This window comes from Mesocricetus auratus, unplaced genomic scaffold, assembly GCF_017639785.1.
Source record: "Mesocricetus auratus isolate SY011 unplaced genomic scaffold, BCM_Maur_2.0 Super-Scaffold_100691, whole genome shotgun sequence".
NCBI lineage: Eukaryota > Metazoa > Chordata > Mammalia > Rodentia > Cricetidae > Mesocricetus > Mesocricetus auratus.
In genome coordinates, this window is record NW_024429267.1 from 15,114,452 (window position 1) to 15,128,406 (window position 13,955).

The 13,955-nt window shown below is 44.4% G+C and overlaps 1 protein-coding gene across 2 annotated transcripts in view; it reads right to left on the bottom strand.

Moving 5' to 3' along the window:
- Tmod2 (tropomodulin 2) overlaps positions 1-13,955 on the bottom strand; it is a 46,235-nt gene that overhangs the window by 13,500 nt on the left and 18,780 nt on the right. For both annotated transcript variants that reach the window (XM_040740354.1, XM_040740355.1), the window contains exons 5-7: positions 9,305-9,391; positions 7,639-7,769; positions 4,510-4,617 (exon numbers count right to left, since the gene is read on the bottom strand). In XM_040740354.1, coding sequence (XP_040596288.1) covers positions 4,510-4,617; positions 7,639-7,769; positions 9,305-9,391 — 326 coding nt within the window. The remainder of the gene's footprint in view (positions 1-4,509; positions 4,618-7,638; positions 7,770-9,304; positions 9,392-13,955) is intronic.

Sequence of the window (13,955 nt, forward strand, 5' to 3'; positions counted from 1 at the left end):
TGGCACATGCCTTTAATCCCAGCACTTGGGAGGCAGAGGCAGGTGGATCTCTGTGAGTTCGAGGCCAGCCTGGTCTACAGAGCTAGTTCCAGGACAGCCTCCAAAGCCACAGAGAAACCCTGTCTCGAAAAAACAAAAAAAAAAATTAAAATAGGGTGGTGGTGGTGCACACCTTTAATCCCAGCACTCTGCAGGCAGATCTCTGTGAGTTTGAAGCTAGCCTGGTCTACAGAGTGAGTACCAAGACAGCTATGTCTACACAAATAAAAAGAAAAGAAAAGAAAAGAAAAAATTACAATAGTTTAGTAGAGGTTGGAGAGACAGCTCGGTGGTTCTGAGCACTGGCTGCTCTTCTGGAGGACCTGGGTTTGATTCCCAGCACCTACATGGTGAGTGTGAGTGCACGTTTTCTTTTATCTTTAATTATTGTTTTTATGTAGGGTGTTCTTCTTGCATGTAAGTCTGTGTACCGTGTGTGGTTGAGCCAGTAGAGACCAGAAGAGGGTGTAGGAATGGGAACTGGAGTTACAGACAGTTGTGATCACCATGTAGGTGCTGGGAACAAAACCTCTGGAAGATCAGCCAGTTCCCTTAAACACTGAGCTCTCTCCAGCCTCTGTCTGTCTGTCTATCTGTCTCTCTGCCTACCTGCCTGTTTGCACCCCCCCTCCCCTGTGTGTGTGTGTGTGTGTGTGTGTGTGTGTGTGTGTGAAGACAGACACTCAGGTAGTCCAGGCTGGTCTTGAACTTGCCATGTAACTGAGGTTGGACATAAAGTGCTGATCTTCCTGAGTCCACCTCACAAGAGCTGAGATTACATACTCACTAAATGAACACATATTTATTTGTTTGCTTATTTATTTTTCTATTAGGTATACAGTATTCTGCCTGTATGTATACTTGTATGCCAGAAGAGGGCACCAGATCTCATTACAGATGGTTATAAGCCACGATGCAGTTGCTGGGAATTGAACTCAGGACCTCTGGAAGAGCAGCCTGAGCCACCTCTCCAGCCCCCAAATGAACACATTTTAATACTAGTTTAAAGCGTTCCAGTACCAAGAAATTTCAAAAACATACATCTAACTGATGCTGGGGAGATGGTTGCGAGCACTTGCTGCTCAATCATGGAAACAAGTGTCCACAGCCTAGCATCAAGAGGCTCACAAACACCTGTAAGTCCAGCTCCAAAGGATCTAATGCCCTCTTCTAGCTTCCATGGGTACACCCACACTCACATGTGCATACTTAGACACATACATGCAGATGCACATAGACACACACATACAAAGATAACATCTAAATAAATATAAATATAAAATATACATATAAAACTTCAAGTATATTTTGATCCCACCCAGATGAATATGAACTGAGTCAGGATGTCGAAGGCTGTGGTCTGGCCTTCTACTCCTTGAGTGAATAAACAGTTGATTGGCAGCCACTTTAATTAAAGTCTTAAAGGCAATAAGTAGAAGAATGAAAAACAAATTGCTAATAGGGATTGCTTCTAGGGAGTAGACCAAGGAAGTTCTAAACTATTTTAATTATCTTAATGGCAGTTAGGACAGAGGAAGGAAGAGAAGGAATTCCATATGAAGAGGAATTCTCGACCTTGGCATGGCTAAGGCCTAGGTGTGGAGAGTTCTATGCTATGGGTGTCTGTCCTGTGTTGTAGATCTGTCCGCAGCCTCTCCAGCTTCTGAGACCTAACACATGCCAGCAGTACTGTCCTCATCACAACAGCCCCAACCATCTCCTGCTCTTGGGCTGAGGTTCACTAGGTCAGAGTAAAAATCCTGTGTATTGGCAGTTGTTTGAACTGAAAACCCAGGGATATGAGCTGATGGCACATTTATTCAATAGCAGTGAGCTCTCTCCCTGTTTCTGTTTTGATGCTGATTTATGGAGACAGGGTTTCCCGATGTAGTCCTGGCTGTCCTGAACTCACTCTGTAGGCCTGACTGGCCTTGAACTCAGAGATCTGCCTGTCTCTCTCTCCCAAATGATGGGATTAGAGGAATGCACCACCACACCCAGCTTAACACTTGATCTTAAAATTAAATGTACACATTTTAATCAGAGCATGAGAAGGGAGTTCTGCAAGCCTTTCCCTTTGGGACACACCAGGCTTTGGCATAAAACTTGCAGTTCCAGAATAATGAAATGTCAGAGCAATTAGTTCTTTACAAAAACTTTCAGGGCCTCCTGGCAGGCAGCCAAGATCATGCTGCTTTATCTTAAACTTGAGAAAACACTTTTTTTTTCTCAAACTGAACAAAAGGGAGCACACGCAGCCAAACATAACTTGGAGTTACTACACACAAGTTCACTTCAGTTCAGCATCTATTCCATGTGCTGGGATAATAATGTCAGGAAAACATAGATATGAGTTCTTGAATGTTATATAAATAATTAGAGTAGAAATACATGCCTTAAAAAAAAGATTTGCTTTCTGTGCTCTATGGGATTATACAAAAACATAATTTCCTGGGGCTAGAAAGATGGCTCAGCACTTCAGCGCACATGCTGCTCTTGGTGAGGACCCAAGTTCAGTTCCCAGCACCCACATCAGGCTGCTCACAACTACCTGTAACTCCAGCTCCAACAGTCCAGAAACCTTCTTTGGGACTTCATGAACACCTGATCGCATGTGTGTGTACACACACACACAAATGTACAATTTAATTAAAAATGAAAATAAGTCTTTTAAATCTGATTAAATCTAACAGAAACCAGAATATATAGCTTCTCTGCTGACCAAATGGTAGCCACTAGAAATATAGCTGCTAAGCCTCTGAAGATAGCTGGTTTGAACTGATCTGCTGTAAATGTTGTATGCCATGGACTTCAAAGATAAAATATGAACAAAAGGATATGGAATACCTCATTATAGTTCTAAATTATATCTATACACCTACACGTATCTATATATACTTATATTTTTAACACTTATTTTTATCTTATGCATAAGGGTATTTTGCCTGGAAGTATGTGCACCACGTACATGTACCGGAGGATGCCAGAAGAGGAGGATGTCCCATCCCCTGGAGTTACATTGTAGCTGATAGAGGATGCCAGAACAGGAAGACATCCCATCCCATCCCTTGGAGTTACATTGTAGCTGATAGAGGATGCCAGAACAGGAAGACATCCCATCCCATCCCTTGGAGTTACATTGTAGCTGATAGAGGATGCCAGAAGAGGAGGATATCAGATCCCCTGGAATTACATTGAAGCCAGTTGAGGATGCCAGAAGAGGAGAACATTAGGATTCCCTGGAGTTACATTGTAGCCGATCGACCACAGCAGGGCTCTTGTGTAAATGTAGCAGGAACCAGAAAGACCAGGTGGGGACTCTCAGTTCTGTCATTCCTTGCTACACCTGGGATAATCTAACCTCTGGTTTGTTACAGTGGGAACTAACAACAATGCACACTCAGAGCTCTCCAGTGATGAATGGGGGAGGCAATGCATGCAAACCTGAGCGATTAGTAACGCAGTCACTAATTCCTTGGCTTGGAATTAGGAAAGCAGACAAGAGGAATGGCAGTGATGCTATGGCAGTAACAGTGTTTACTTGGGCCAAAGCTTTCCTGTTGGATCCTGGCGGTGGTGGCCACCCCTTTAGTCCCAGCACTTGGGAGGCAGAGGCAGGTGGATCTCTGAGTTTGAGACCAATCTGGTCTACAAGAGCTAGCTCCAGGAAAGCCTCCAAAATCACAGAGAAACCCTGTCTTGAAAAAACAAAACAAAACAAAACCAAAAAACGTCTTCCTGTTGGGATGAATTGCCTAAAATGCATAAAAGGACTTGGAGTTTGGTTGTCTTCCTTCTCATATTCTAATTATCTGAATGTCAAACAAAATGGTTCAGTATTTTGATTGTTTAAAGTATGCTTGGAAAATTAACCCACATAAAGATTAAGATAAAATCTACTCTGACTTTTTTTATATGTGCCAAGCTCAAGTAGGCTTTTTGGGGTCATAACATCCAATGACTGTTAGAAAGTTACTATAGAAGCAAATGTTTCAGAATGACTTTTTTCAAAACAGAACAAACTCTAAATATTTATTTAGCTAAATGCCAAGATGCTTTTCTTGTTTCACTTTTGGAATGTGCAGCACTGACAAGAATCCAGTTAATTCATTATGCTTGCAGTATATACAGGCTCTGAGCCTGTGCCTCAGAACTGTAAATTCATCTGATTAAGTTGACCAGATCAATCTAAGACTTTTGATTGATAAAATAAATTAAAACGAATCTCTAAGAGCCAGCGATGAGGATTTCATGCCTAAATCTCAGCACTAGGTAAGCTGAGGCAGGAGGATTTCTGGGAATTCAAGGCCAGTCCAAGAAACAGTGAGCACAAACCCAGGCCGCATAGTAAGATCCTATCTCAAGACTATTAAAAGCAAAGTCAGCTAATTTTAAAGAATAAGAACAAAACTACAAATAGAGTTTCCAATGAGTTGAATGACTTCATACTGTGTTTCAAGTCTTACTCACAAGGGCCACAGGGTCATTGCTGCGGGTTGCAGCGAGGCTGAACTTCTTCACATGGGTGTTGGTCTCCAGAGCCTTTGCAAAGTCCTTCAGAGTTGGAATTGGAATGTTCTAAAGCAGAGAAGACAGGGCTCGTTATAAATCACTCACAACACACTCACCCTCAACTTGAAAATATTTTTTCATTTTGGATTGGACCCAGAGTCTCACATGTGCTAAGCATAAGCTCTGAGCTCCACTGTCAGCAAACCCTCCCCACCCCTAACTTTTAACTATCACCTTTATTTAGATGGCTGATTACATATCCTCTTTATAAGTTTTATTGCCCATGTGTGATAACTAAGCTAGTCTGAGTGAATAGCGCCTCCTAGTGGCTAGTAAAGGAATGAGACACAAAAGATTTTTCTTTTTTCTTTAAGAACTATTGAGCCTTGGACAGCAGATTGGTACCCATCCCAAGTATACCCACGGACTTTGGACTCCCATAGAACAATGTGAGGTGCACTCTCACCCTGAACTCTTGGGGAAGGGTCTAGGCCCTGCCCTATATGAAATGACAGACTATGGACACCCCCATGGAGGGCCTCACCCTCCCTGAGGGAATGAGGGGATAACGGGGGGGGGGGTTGGGGGGAGGGCATGGGAGGAGGGGAGGGAAAGGGAGAGGGACCTGGAACTGACTTGTGAAGCAACCTTGTTTCTTATCTAAATTTAAACTGGAAAATAAAATTAAAAAAAAAAGAACTGTATTCTAGGACAGGTCTCTCATAGACATACCCTTAGATACGCTTTTCCCCTTGGCCTGAAAATTCCTGTTGCCTTTTCCTCTAATTATTATCTACTCATCTCTGAAGACCCAGTTGAAATATTTCCCCTCTTTTGTTTAAGAGTTCTCCTAGACACTTCCAACCTTCCCTTTCCTACAATTCCATAACACTTTGGAACTTACCACACCGTGCTGCCAACATTTGGCTAGTGTTTTTCTCCTTCTATAACTATTGTAAGTAAAGACTGGATGGATTTTAACTTGGGTCTCCAGGAACCCAGGCTGGCTTCAGTCTGGCCTCAATTTCACTATGTGGCCAAAGTCCCTTGAACTCAGGGTGATTCCCCTGCTGCTACCTCTACAAGGTGGAGTCTCTGCCCACAGTCACATGGGCATACTATGTTGGAAATGGAACCTTTGGATACAAAGTGAGAGCAGCCACATTTGTTTGCAACCCTTTCTTTCCTTTCTCCTTAGATGTATTAACTGTCGTTTATGAGTGTTTTGCATGCATGTATGGATGTATGCTTGCACTCTTTCTTACATGTCACACAGCACAGTACTGGTTGCCATGGAAGGAAGCAGCAGGCAGCAAGGGACAGCAATGGACATGCACCGGGCTGCATTGTGGACAAGCTGAACGACAGGTGATCCAATGCTCCCTTCTGACCTCCACAGGCAACTTCGCTCGTGCTCATACCCCCACACAGACATCTCTATACATAGCAAAAACCAAATCTTTAGAAGCAATATTAAATGCTGGGAACCAGCCCAACAAGAATGAACAAAACAAGCCAGGATGATGGTACGGTCTGGAATACCACCCACCTTCATGGAGGCAGAGGTAGGAGGATGGGGAATTTGAGATCAGTGTGGTTTACACAGCAAGTTTAGAGTTTAAAAAAGTCTGTCTTGGCAGCACAGTGAAATCTTGTCTCAAACTAGCCAACCAATAAACCAGCCAACCAATGACCTGAAGAGAGTGAATAAAACAAGCCTTACTCAATTCATATTTGTTCATGTTCCTCCCCCTCTTCCCTTCTCTTCTGGCCTTTGACAGCAGCATGACGTCAAACAAGGTCCATTAACTACACTGTGGGAGAAGACTTCTGGGACTTTGTGAGAAAGGCTCAAGTAAACAAGACAAGAATCTTGTAATCTCTACTCCTCCATAACGTGGTTCTTCTTGGAATGGGCCTTCCAACCCTCCCAAGGTGGAGGGCACAGGAATGTGTTTACTTTACATTGTTCATTACAGCTGGCTAGTGTTATTTGCTTATATGACTCTGTAGGAAAAAACCCCTGTGTTTGCCACAAGTGACTTGACCTTGTGACTGTCCACTTTACTCAGGTGACTCTTCTTAACACTCAGAGTACAAATGGTCTGATGCTCTGAATAAAGTTGGCTATTGCATGAGACTTTAGTATGGCTCGTTTTTTAGGCCCCACTTTCCCACATTCACAATGCCATGTAGGGTGGCAAGAAAACGACTTATCTTCAAAAAGAACAAGGGGGAAATGACAATGGCAATCCGTGACTTCAGACACCAGGTCACTGAAAATACTGTTATGCTTTTCTTGCTATTTTAAAGAAAATGTTTATTTTAGTCTTTGTGTGTGTGTGGGGGTATGTTGTACATGTAAGTATAGGTACCCACAGAGGCCAGCAGTGTTGGATTCCCCTGGATCTGGAGTTACAGGTGGTTGTGAGGCACTTGAGATGTGCAGGGAACTTGGGTACCTTGCAAGAGAAGCGATTGATTCTAACCACTGAGCCTTCACTCCAGTCTGGCTTCTTGCTTTTATTCTGGGGTCACTTTCTTTGGGGGAACCAGATGTGATTGTATGAAGACACTCAAGTAGCCCTAAAGAAAGGCCCATGTGGTGGGAAAGTGAGGTCTCTTGCCCACAGCCACATGGGCGTTGCCATCTTAGAAATGAATCCTTTGACTACCTTAGCCTGGACTGGCAGCTTCATTGTGGTCTTGTTTGAGCGCAGGTGCCAACGACCCTTCTAAGTTACTCTGGCATTCCTGACATTTGAAGCTGTGAAGAGGAAGTGGCTAAGTGGCAGAGTGCTGTGGCACACACGAGGCCTTGGGTTTGACTCCTAGCACTAGAGAAAACACCAGTTGACACTGTTATTCAGCAGTAGGTACAATGTGCTTCTTTTGGCCCTGGTACTATGATTCTTTTCAGTAAGTTCTAAATATTATTCTTCTCGTAGACCCACGTCTTTCAACTAAGTTATTCTGTCTGAAGTCAGTGACTTGAAAAGACTGCAAGCCAGTGTAAAAGCAGGCAGTTGAGGATCTCCCGCCAGCTCTGTGATGCCAGGATAAGCCAAGAGGTACAGGCAGATGTACCTTGATGTTGTTGAGGTTGACCTCTTGCAGGTTCGGGTCATTGGCCTTCATTTGCTGCAGACTTGCTTCTACATTTGTGGGGTTTGGTGGCTCCTCAAATACTGGTTTGGCCTTTTCACCTTTGACAACATCTACAACACAAGTTTTAATTTTTAGTGCAAGAGGTCCTCTCTCAAACTAGCAATGACTTCCCCAGAGAGCACCATTCATTCATGTAGAGTCTAACACTCTAACATCAACAAGAATGAGGTGATTCCCACAGATAGTGTAAGAAGTCCTCTATCAAACTAGTAATGACTTCTCAGAAAGTACCGCTCATTCATGCGGAGTCTAACACACTAACATCAATGAAAGTAAGTCGATTCTCACTGAGCAGGCAGGGCAGTGGTGCTTCTCTGGGTTAGCTTGTAAGGAAGATGCTTTTCAGCCCCCACGAAAGGACTCAGTGGCCGACACTGCATGAAGTCAAAGTTCAGAGGCCCTGGAGCAAACTCCAAACCCTAAGTCATCCTCTAGTTACTGCTGCACCATATGGACTTCCCCAACTATCTTCACCAGACCATAGGCTCTGAGATGCAAAAATGGACACCATTTTGTGTGATGCTGAGACTTGAACCCAGGACCTGCTCAAAGTACATGTTCTACTACTGCCCTCCTCCAATTTCCATTAGCTTTGAGAAAGGTATGGAAAGACCAAGGAATGGAAAAGGAGAATGAAAAACATCTTTAAAAAAAACAATTATTGGGGGAGATATGGCTAAGCAGTTAAGAGCACTTGCTACTCTTGCAAAGGAGTTCTAATCACCCTAAACGTGGGTCACACACATAAGTTAGTCCAGTTTCAGGGATCTGAAACCCTCTTCTGGCTTCACTGGGCAATGGATATACATATGCTCATAAAAATAAATGATAAAAATAATGAATAAAAGAAATTATGTAAGCCAGATATAGCCAGTACATGCCTGTAATACCAGAATTTGGGAAACTGAGGCAGGAGGATCATGAGTTTGAAGCCAGCCTGCACAGTGAATTTCAGGCCTGTCTCAAAACAAACAAACAAAAATCAATGCATACTAATTTATCAGGAAATATTTGGAATGTTTGTAACATACAAAGGATTAATAGTCTAATGTATAGAGAGCTTCCCCACCCCACCCCAAGAGAGGGTTTCTCTGTGTAGCCCAGACTATCCTGGAACTCAATCTGTAGACCAGGCTAACCTTAAACCCAGAGATCTGCCTGCCTTGGCCTCCCTAGTGCTGGGATTAAATGCCAGGGTATCCTTCATGCTTTCTGGGAGCATTCAGGTTCAATGACCAGCATCCACTATTAAGACAAAAAGACACTGGAATATAAAAGGGGATGTAGTCAAGCTTCCCTCAATGATAAAATATCCTCTGGAACATGAAACTCTTTTTGCATTCTGAGCTGACTCTTCAAACTTACCAGGATTTCCCCCCCTCCATTGGATAACCTGCTATGGAATGTGTGTTCTGTGGTTCTAGCCACACTGCCAGGCAGAGTAGAGTGCCCACCATCAGCTTCTCCACCGGGGTTGATTGCTCTGAGCCCAATGGTTCTGTCTAGAAGCAATGGGTCTCTTTCCTACAGGCACCAGACAGAGGCTCTGAAGCTTCCCAAGTCCCCAGATCCCTCATTCACTTACTCCTTACAGGCCCTTTGTGACCTTTGCCATTGGTCGTTTCTTCATCAAACTTTGGATTGTTGAGCAAATTATGAACTCCAAGGACAGCTGAAAACACAGGCAACAAAGACAAGCACTAAGTTTTGAAACACATATCAGAATGGCCACATGTCAGTTTGCACCTTGAAGAACAATTCTTTACATAGCACAAAGTCTCCAGGCTCCCTTTCCTGGCACAGTGTGTGGTGTGTGTACAGCATTCAATAAACTTACTGCTAAAATCTCCCAAGACCATCCGTGATTCTACATGCCTCTGTGTGTTTAAATGTACAGGATCATTTGGGAGCTGAGAAACAACTGTGTAGCCACATCTTCCAACCACTTCCAGCCAGCTAGGTCCCTGTGCCTGTTAGTCTTTTTTTTTTTCTGATAAATTTTATTTAAATTAGAAGCAATCTTATTTTACATATCAATCCCAGTTCCTTCTGCCTCCCATCCTCCCATGCCCCCCACCGAACCTCCATCCCACTCCCCATCCACTCTCCAGGGAGGGTGAGCCCTTACATGAGGGATCATCAAAATCTGCCAAGTCATTTTGGGCAGGGCCTAGGCCCTCCCCTGTGTATCTAGTGCCGGTTAGTCTTAATTGTCAATTTGACACAACCTGAAGTCACCTGGAAAGATCCTTTTTTTTTTTTTTTTTTTTTGGTTTTGGTTTTATGAGACAGGGTTTCTCTGTATTGTTTTGGTGGCTGTCGGTCCAGCCCGGCCTCGAACTTACAGAGATCCGACTGCCTCTGCCTCCCGATTGCTGGGATTAAAGCCATGTGCCACCACCGCTTGGCCACCTGGAAAGATCTTAATGAAGAATTATCCAGATTACTCTGGCTGGCAGTCATGTCTGTGGGGGCGGGTTGTCTTGATCATTATTGATGTAGAAAGATCTAGCCCCCGGTGAGCAGCATTACTTCATGGGCTGGCTGGACCCTGAACTGGGCAAGAGAGAAGCAGGCCAGCTGCACAGAAGCAGCAGTACCTATGTGTTATTTCTCTTTGCTCTTGGCTGTGGATGTGATGTGAGTAGGGATTTATGTTCCATTATGACTCCCCCTCAATGATGGACTGCAACCTGGGAAAGTAAGCCAAATAAATCCTTGCCGCCCTGGGTCGCTCGGGTGTTCACTCCTAGGCTAGGCTGACCTCAAACCCTATGTGACCCTCCTGCCTCTGTTCTCAAAGGCTGGATTATAGGTAGGTGCCACCATACCCACCTCCATTTAGCTTTCTTATTCGTAAAATAAAAATAAAATGGTGGGATTCAATTAAGGATTTTGTTTTGTGTAAAGTCTTTCTATGTAACCCAGTCTAGCCTAGAACTCCTCACATAGACCAGGCTGGCCTTATACTGGCAGTAAGCCTGCTTCCGCCTCCTGAGTGTTGAGATTAACACTACCAACAAGCCTGACTGGTTTTCAAAGATCTGATGTGTGTAGATTTATGTCCCCACCCCATCCTGAAGAAAAAGCAGAAGGCTTGCAGCACTCCTTCAGTAGAAAAAGCAGTTTCCTTTCTTTGCCTTTGGGAAAGAAGAGGAGGGTTATCAGAAACAACAGGTCAGCTGGACATACCAAGGTCTCAGTCCCTGCTGGTACATCGGAACTGGCACCAGGAGGCAGGCATTCAGGGAGCAACACTATGGGCAGGGTGGTGCTGGGCAGGTTGAAACAGATTTCCCCTCTAGTGAAATTACAGGGGAGAGGCACAGGCCCCTGAGATCCTGATTGGGTCTCCTATAAGCTACATTTTAGAAGGGAGGCAGCCAGCAGGTACAAAGAGGGGCTAAGTGGTTAAGCCAGTAAGAATAGGACTTAGAGGTAGGTGTGTGATGACATACAGCTGCACTTGAGAAGCAAAAGGATTCCAAGAGGCCAGCGTGGCTATATAGCGAGTTCAAGAGTTCAAGGCCAGCCTGGACAGCCTACGCTACATAGTGAGACCCTGTTTTGACAGAACAAGGGCTGGAGCTGTAGCTCAGTAGAGCACCTGTCTAGCTTGCCGTCCTGGGGTTCAATCCTTTCCGATGCAAACAGAGTAACAACAACGATCATGGAGGGGTGGGGTGGGTATCAGGAGCACACAGAGTTTGAACCTTGACTGCCACACCCTGACTGATCTGGGAAGCCACTGATTGCCCACGGAGTCTGCCTCCTCATTAACCCCAACTGAGTGTTAACTTGATTGATGACTACGTTAGCAAAGCACACTCAGGGTTCTCTGTGAGCATGTTTTCTGAGAGGATTCACTAAGGGGAGAAGCCTGGCTCTGAGTGCGCCCCATGAGGGGAAGACAGGAGGAGAGGAAGAGCCTTTGGCACACCTTTGAGCTGCCTGCTTTCTACGTGCTACCTTCCATACCAGCACCCCCCTCATCTCTTCCGCAGGTGCTGTGAGCCCTTCCACTCACAGGTTATCTTCAGTCTTCCAGAAAGATGCACCCGAGAGAAGATGCTGCTCGTCTTCCATCCCCAGAGAAAGCTTTCCACTGAGTTTTTAAGGGCTGTCTGATCAGGGAGTGAGCTGAGTGAGGGAAAACAAAGCAGTTTCTGTCTGCATTGTCTCCCTGGGTTTATTACATGGACTCCAGGCTCAGGCATCTTCAGAAGATGGCTTTTTTTTTCTTTCTCCTTTCTCAGGTGTTTCCTGGGAATCAAGTCCCACCCTTCCTTCTTTCTTTGGGCAATTCCAGTAAAAGTTGTGAGGCAATCCTTGGGAAAAGCAGTAACTATGGAGGGATCTCCATAGTAACCACAGGACCAAGATGCCCAGTCACAGCAAAATACCTTTCTCACCAGGTGACTCAGATGCTACAGAGACCTCTGACAGACAGATGGACATGGGAACCTGATGTCATCTACTGATATCATTGGAGAAGGATGAAAATGTTCGGAGACCGCAGCCATATTAGAATAAGTCAGGGCAGGCACCCCCAACAGGAAAGAGACTTCTACAAACATCATCTAGTGGAATAAGAATTAGTGTTCTGGGGCTGGGGGCTGGGAAACAGCTAAATTGACAAACAACTTCACTTGAAAGCACAAGGACTTGAGTTAGCAGCCCAGAACTTACTCGAGAAAACAGGTGCATATCAGGTGTGGTGGTGTGCACCTGTGATCCCAGTATTAGGGAAGCAGAGTCAGGCAGGGCTTTGGACTCAACAAGTAAAGGCACTCGCCACCCTACAGTACAAAGTTGATGCCTTGAGTCTGAACCTCAGAACCCACATAAGGTGAAAGAGGGAACCAGCTCCATGAAGTTGTCCTCTGAACTCTACGTACACACTGAGACTAGCCACGACTCCTGACTCTCCTGCCTCCACTCCTGAGTATTGGAATTAAGAACACACAGCACCATACCTAGCTTTTTAAGTCAGGGTCTCACTATGTAGCCCATGCTACTCTTGACATTAACTATGTTGCTCACCCATCCACATCACAATATTTTTGTTTGTTTGTTTGTTTGTTTTTTTTTTTGCTTCGGAAAAGGACTTAATTTGGGGGAAAGGCTTGCTTTTCATTTCTTTTGTATTATTTGAACTTTTAAAAATCTTCGTGGTAGTTTGAATGCTAATGGCAACTATTGACTCATATGTTTGAATACTTGGCCCTGGGCTGGTAGAACTGTTTGGGAAGGATTAGGAGGTGTGGTCTTGTCAGAAAAGGTGGGTCATTGGTATAGGCTTTGAGGTTTCAAAAGACTCATTCCCAGTGTGCTGTTTCTCTGCCTCCTGCTTTTGGATCAAGAAGCGAGTATTCAGCTGTTCCTGCTACCATGTCTTTGCCTTGCCACCATAGACTCTTACCCTCTGAAACCAAAGCTCAGTTAAACACTTTCTTTTACACACAGCAACAGAAAATTAACTAATACAATCTACGTGTAAAAATCAATTGGAATAACAATCTTGTTATCATTGTCATGTTTTGGTTTGTTAAGGAGACTAGAAGGCTAGCTGACCTACTGGCACAAACCAGCTTGTAATGGCAATAGTGAGAGGGACCAAGAACTCCACAGAAATGAGACCATGAGGCCAGCTGGCGAAGGGGCATGCCTTTAATCCCAGTGCTCTGGAGGCAGTGGCAAGCAGATCTGAGTTAGACGCCAGCCTGGTCTATAGAGCAAGATTCAGGAGAGTCAGGTATACACAGGGCAACTACATTCAAAAAACAAAAACAACAGTACAAAAAGAAACGTGACCACAAGATGTGTGAAGTCTGTGAGTACATTTCAATGTGGGAGTTCTTGGGAAAGCATATGGAGATATTATTTCATTCATTTGCACTTTCTAAGTTTGTTTTCTCTTTTTGAGACAGGCTCTCAATTCTGTAGCCCAGGCTGGGTTCAAACTCACAATAATCCTCCTGTCTCCACCTTTTTGTGTTATTTGAGACAGGGTTTCTCTGTGTAGCTTTGGAGCCTATACTGGAACTCACTCTGTAGACCAGGCTGGCATTGAACTCACAGAGATCCACTTGCCTCTGTCTCCCCGAGTGCTGGGATTAAAAGCGTGCGCCACCACCTGCTGTCTCAGCCTTTAGAGTGCTGGTGTTACTGTTTCAGCATACCTAGCTTTCAATTTTATTTATTTATTTATGGTTTTTGGAGACAGGGTTTCCTTG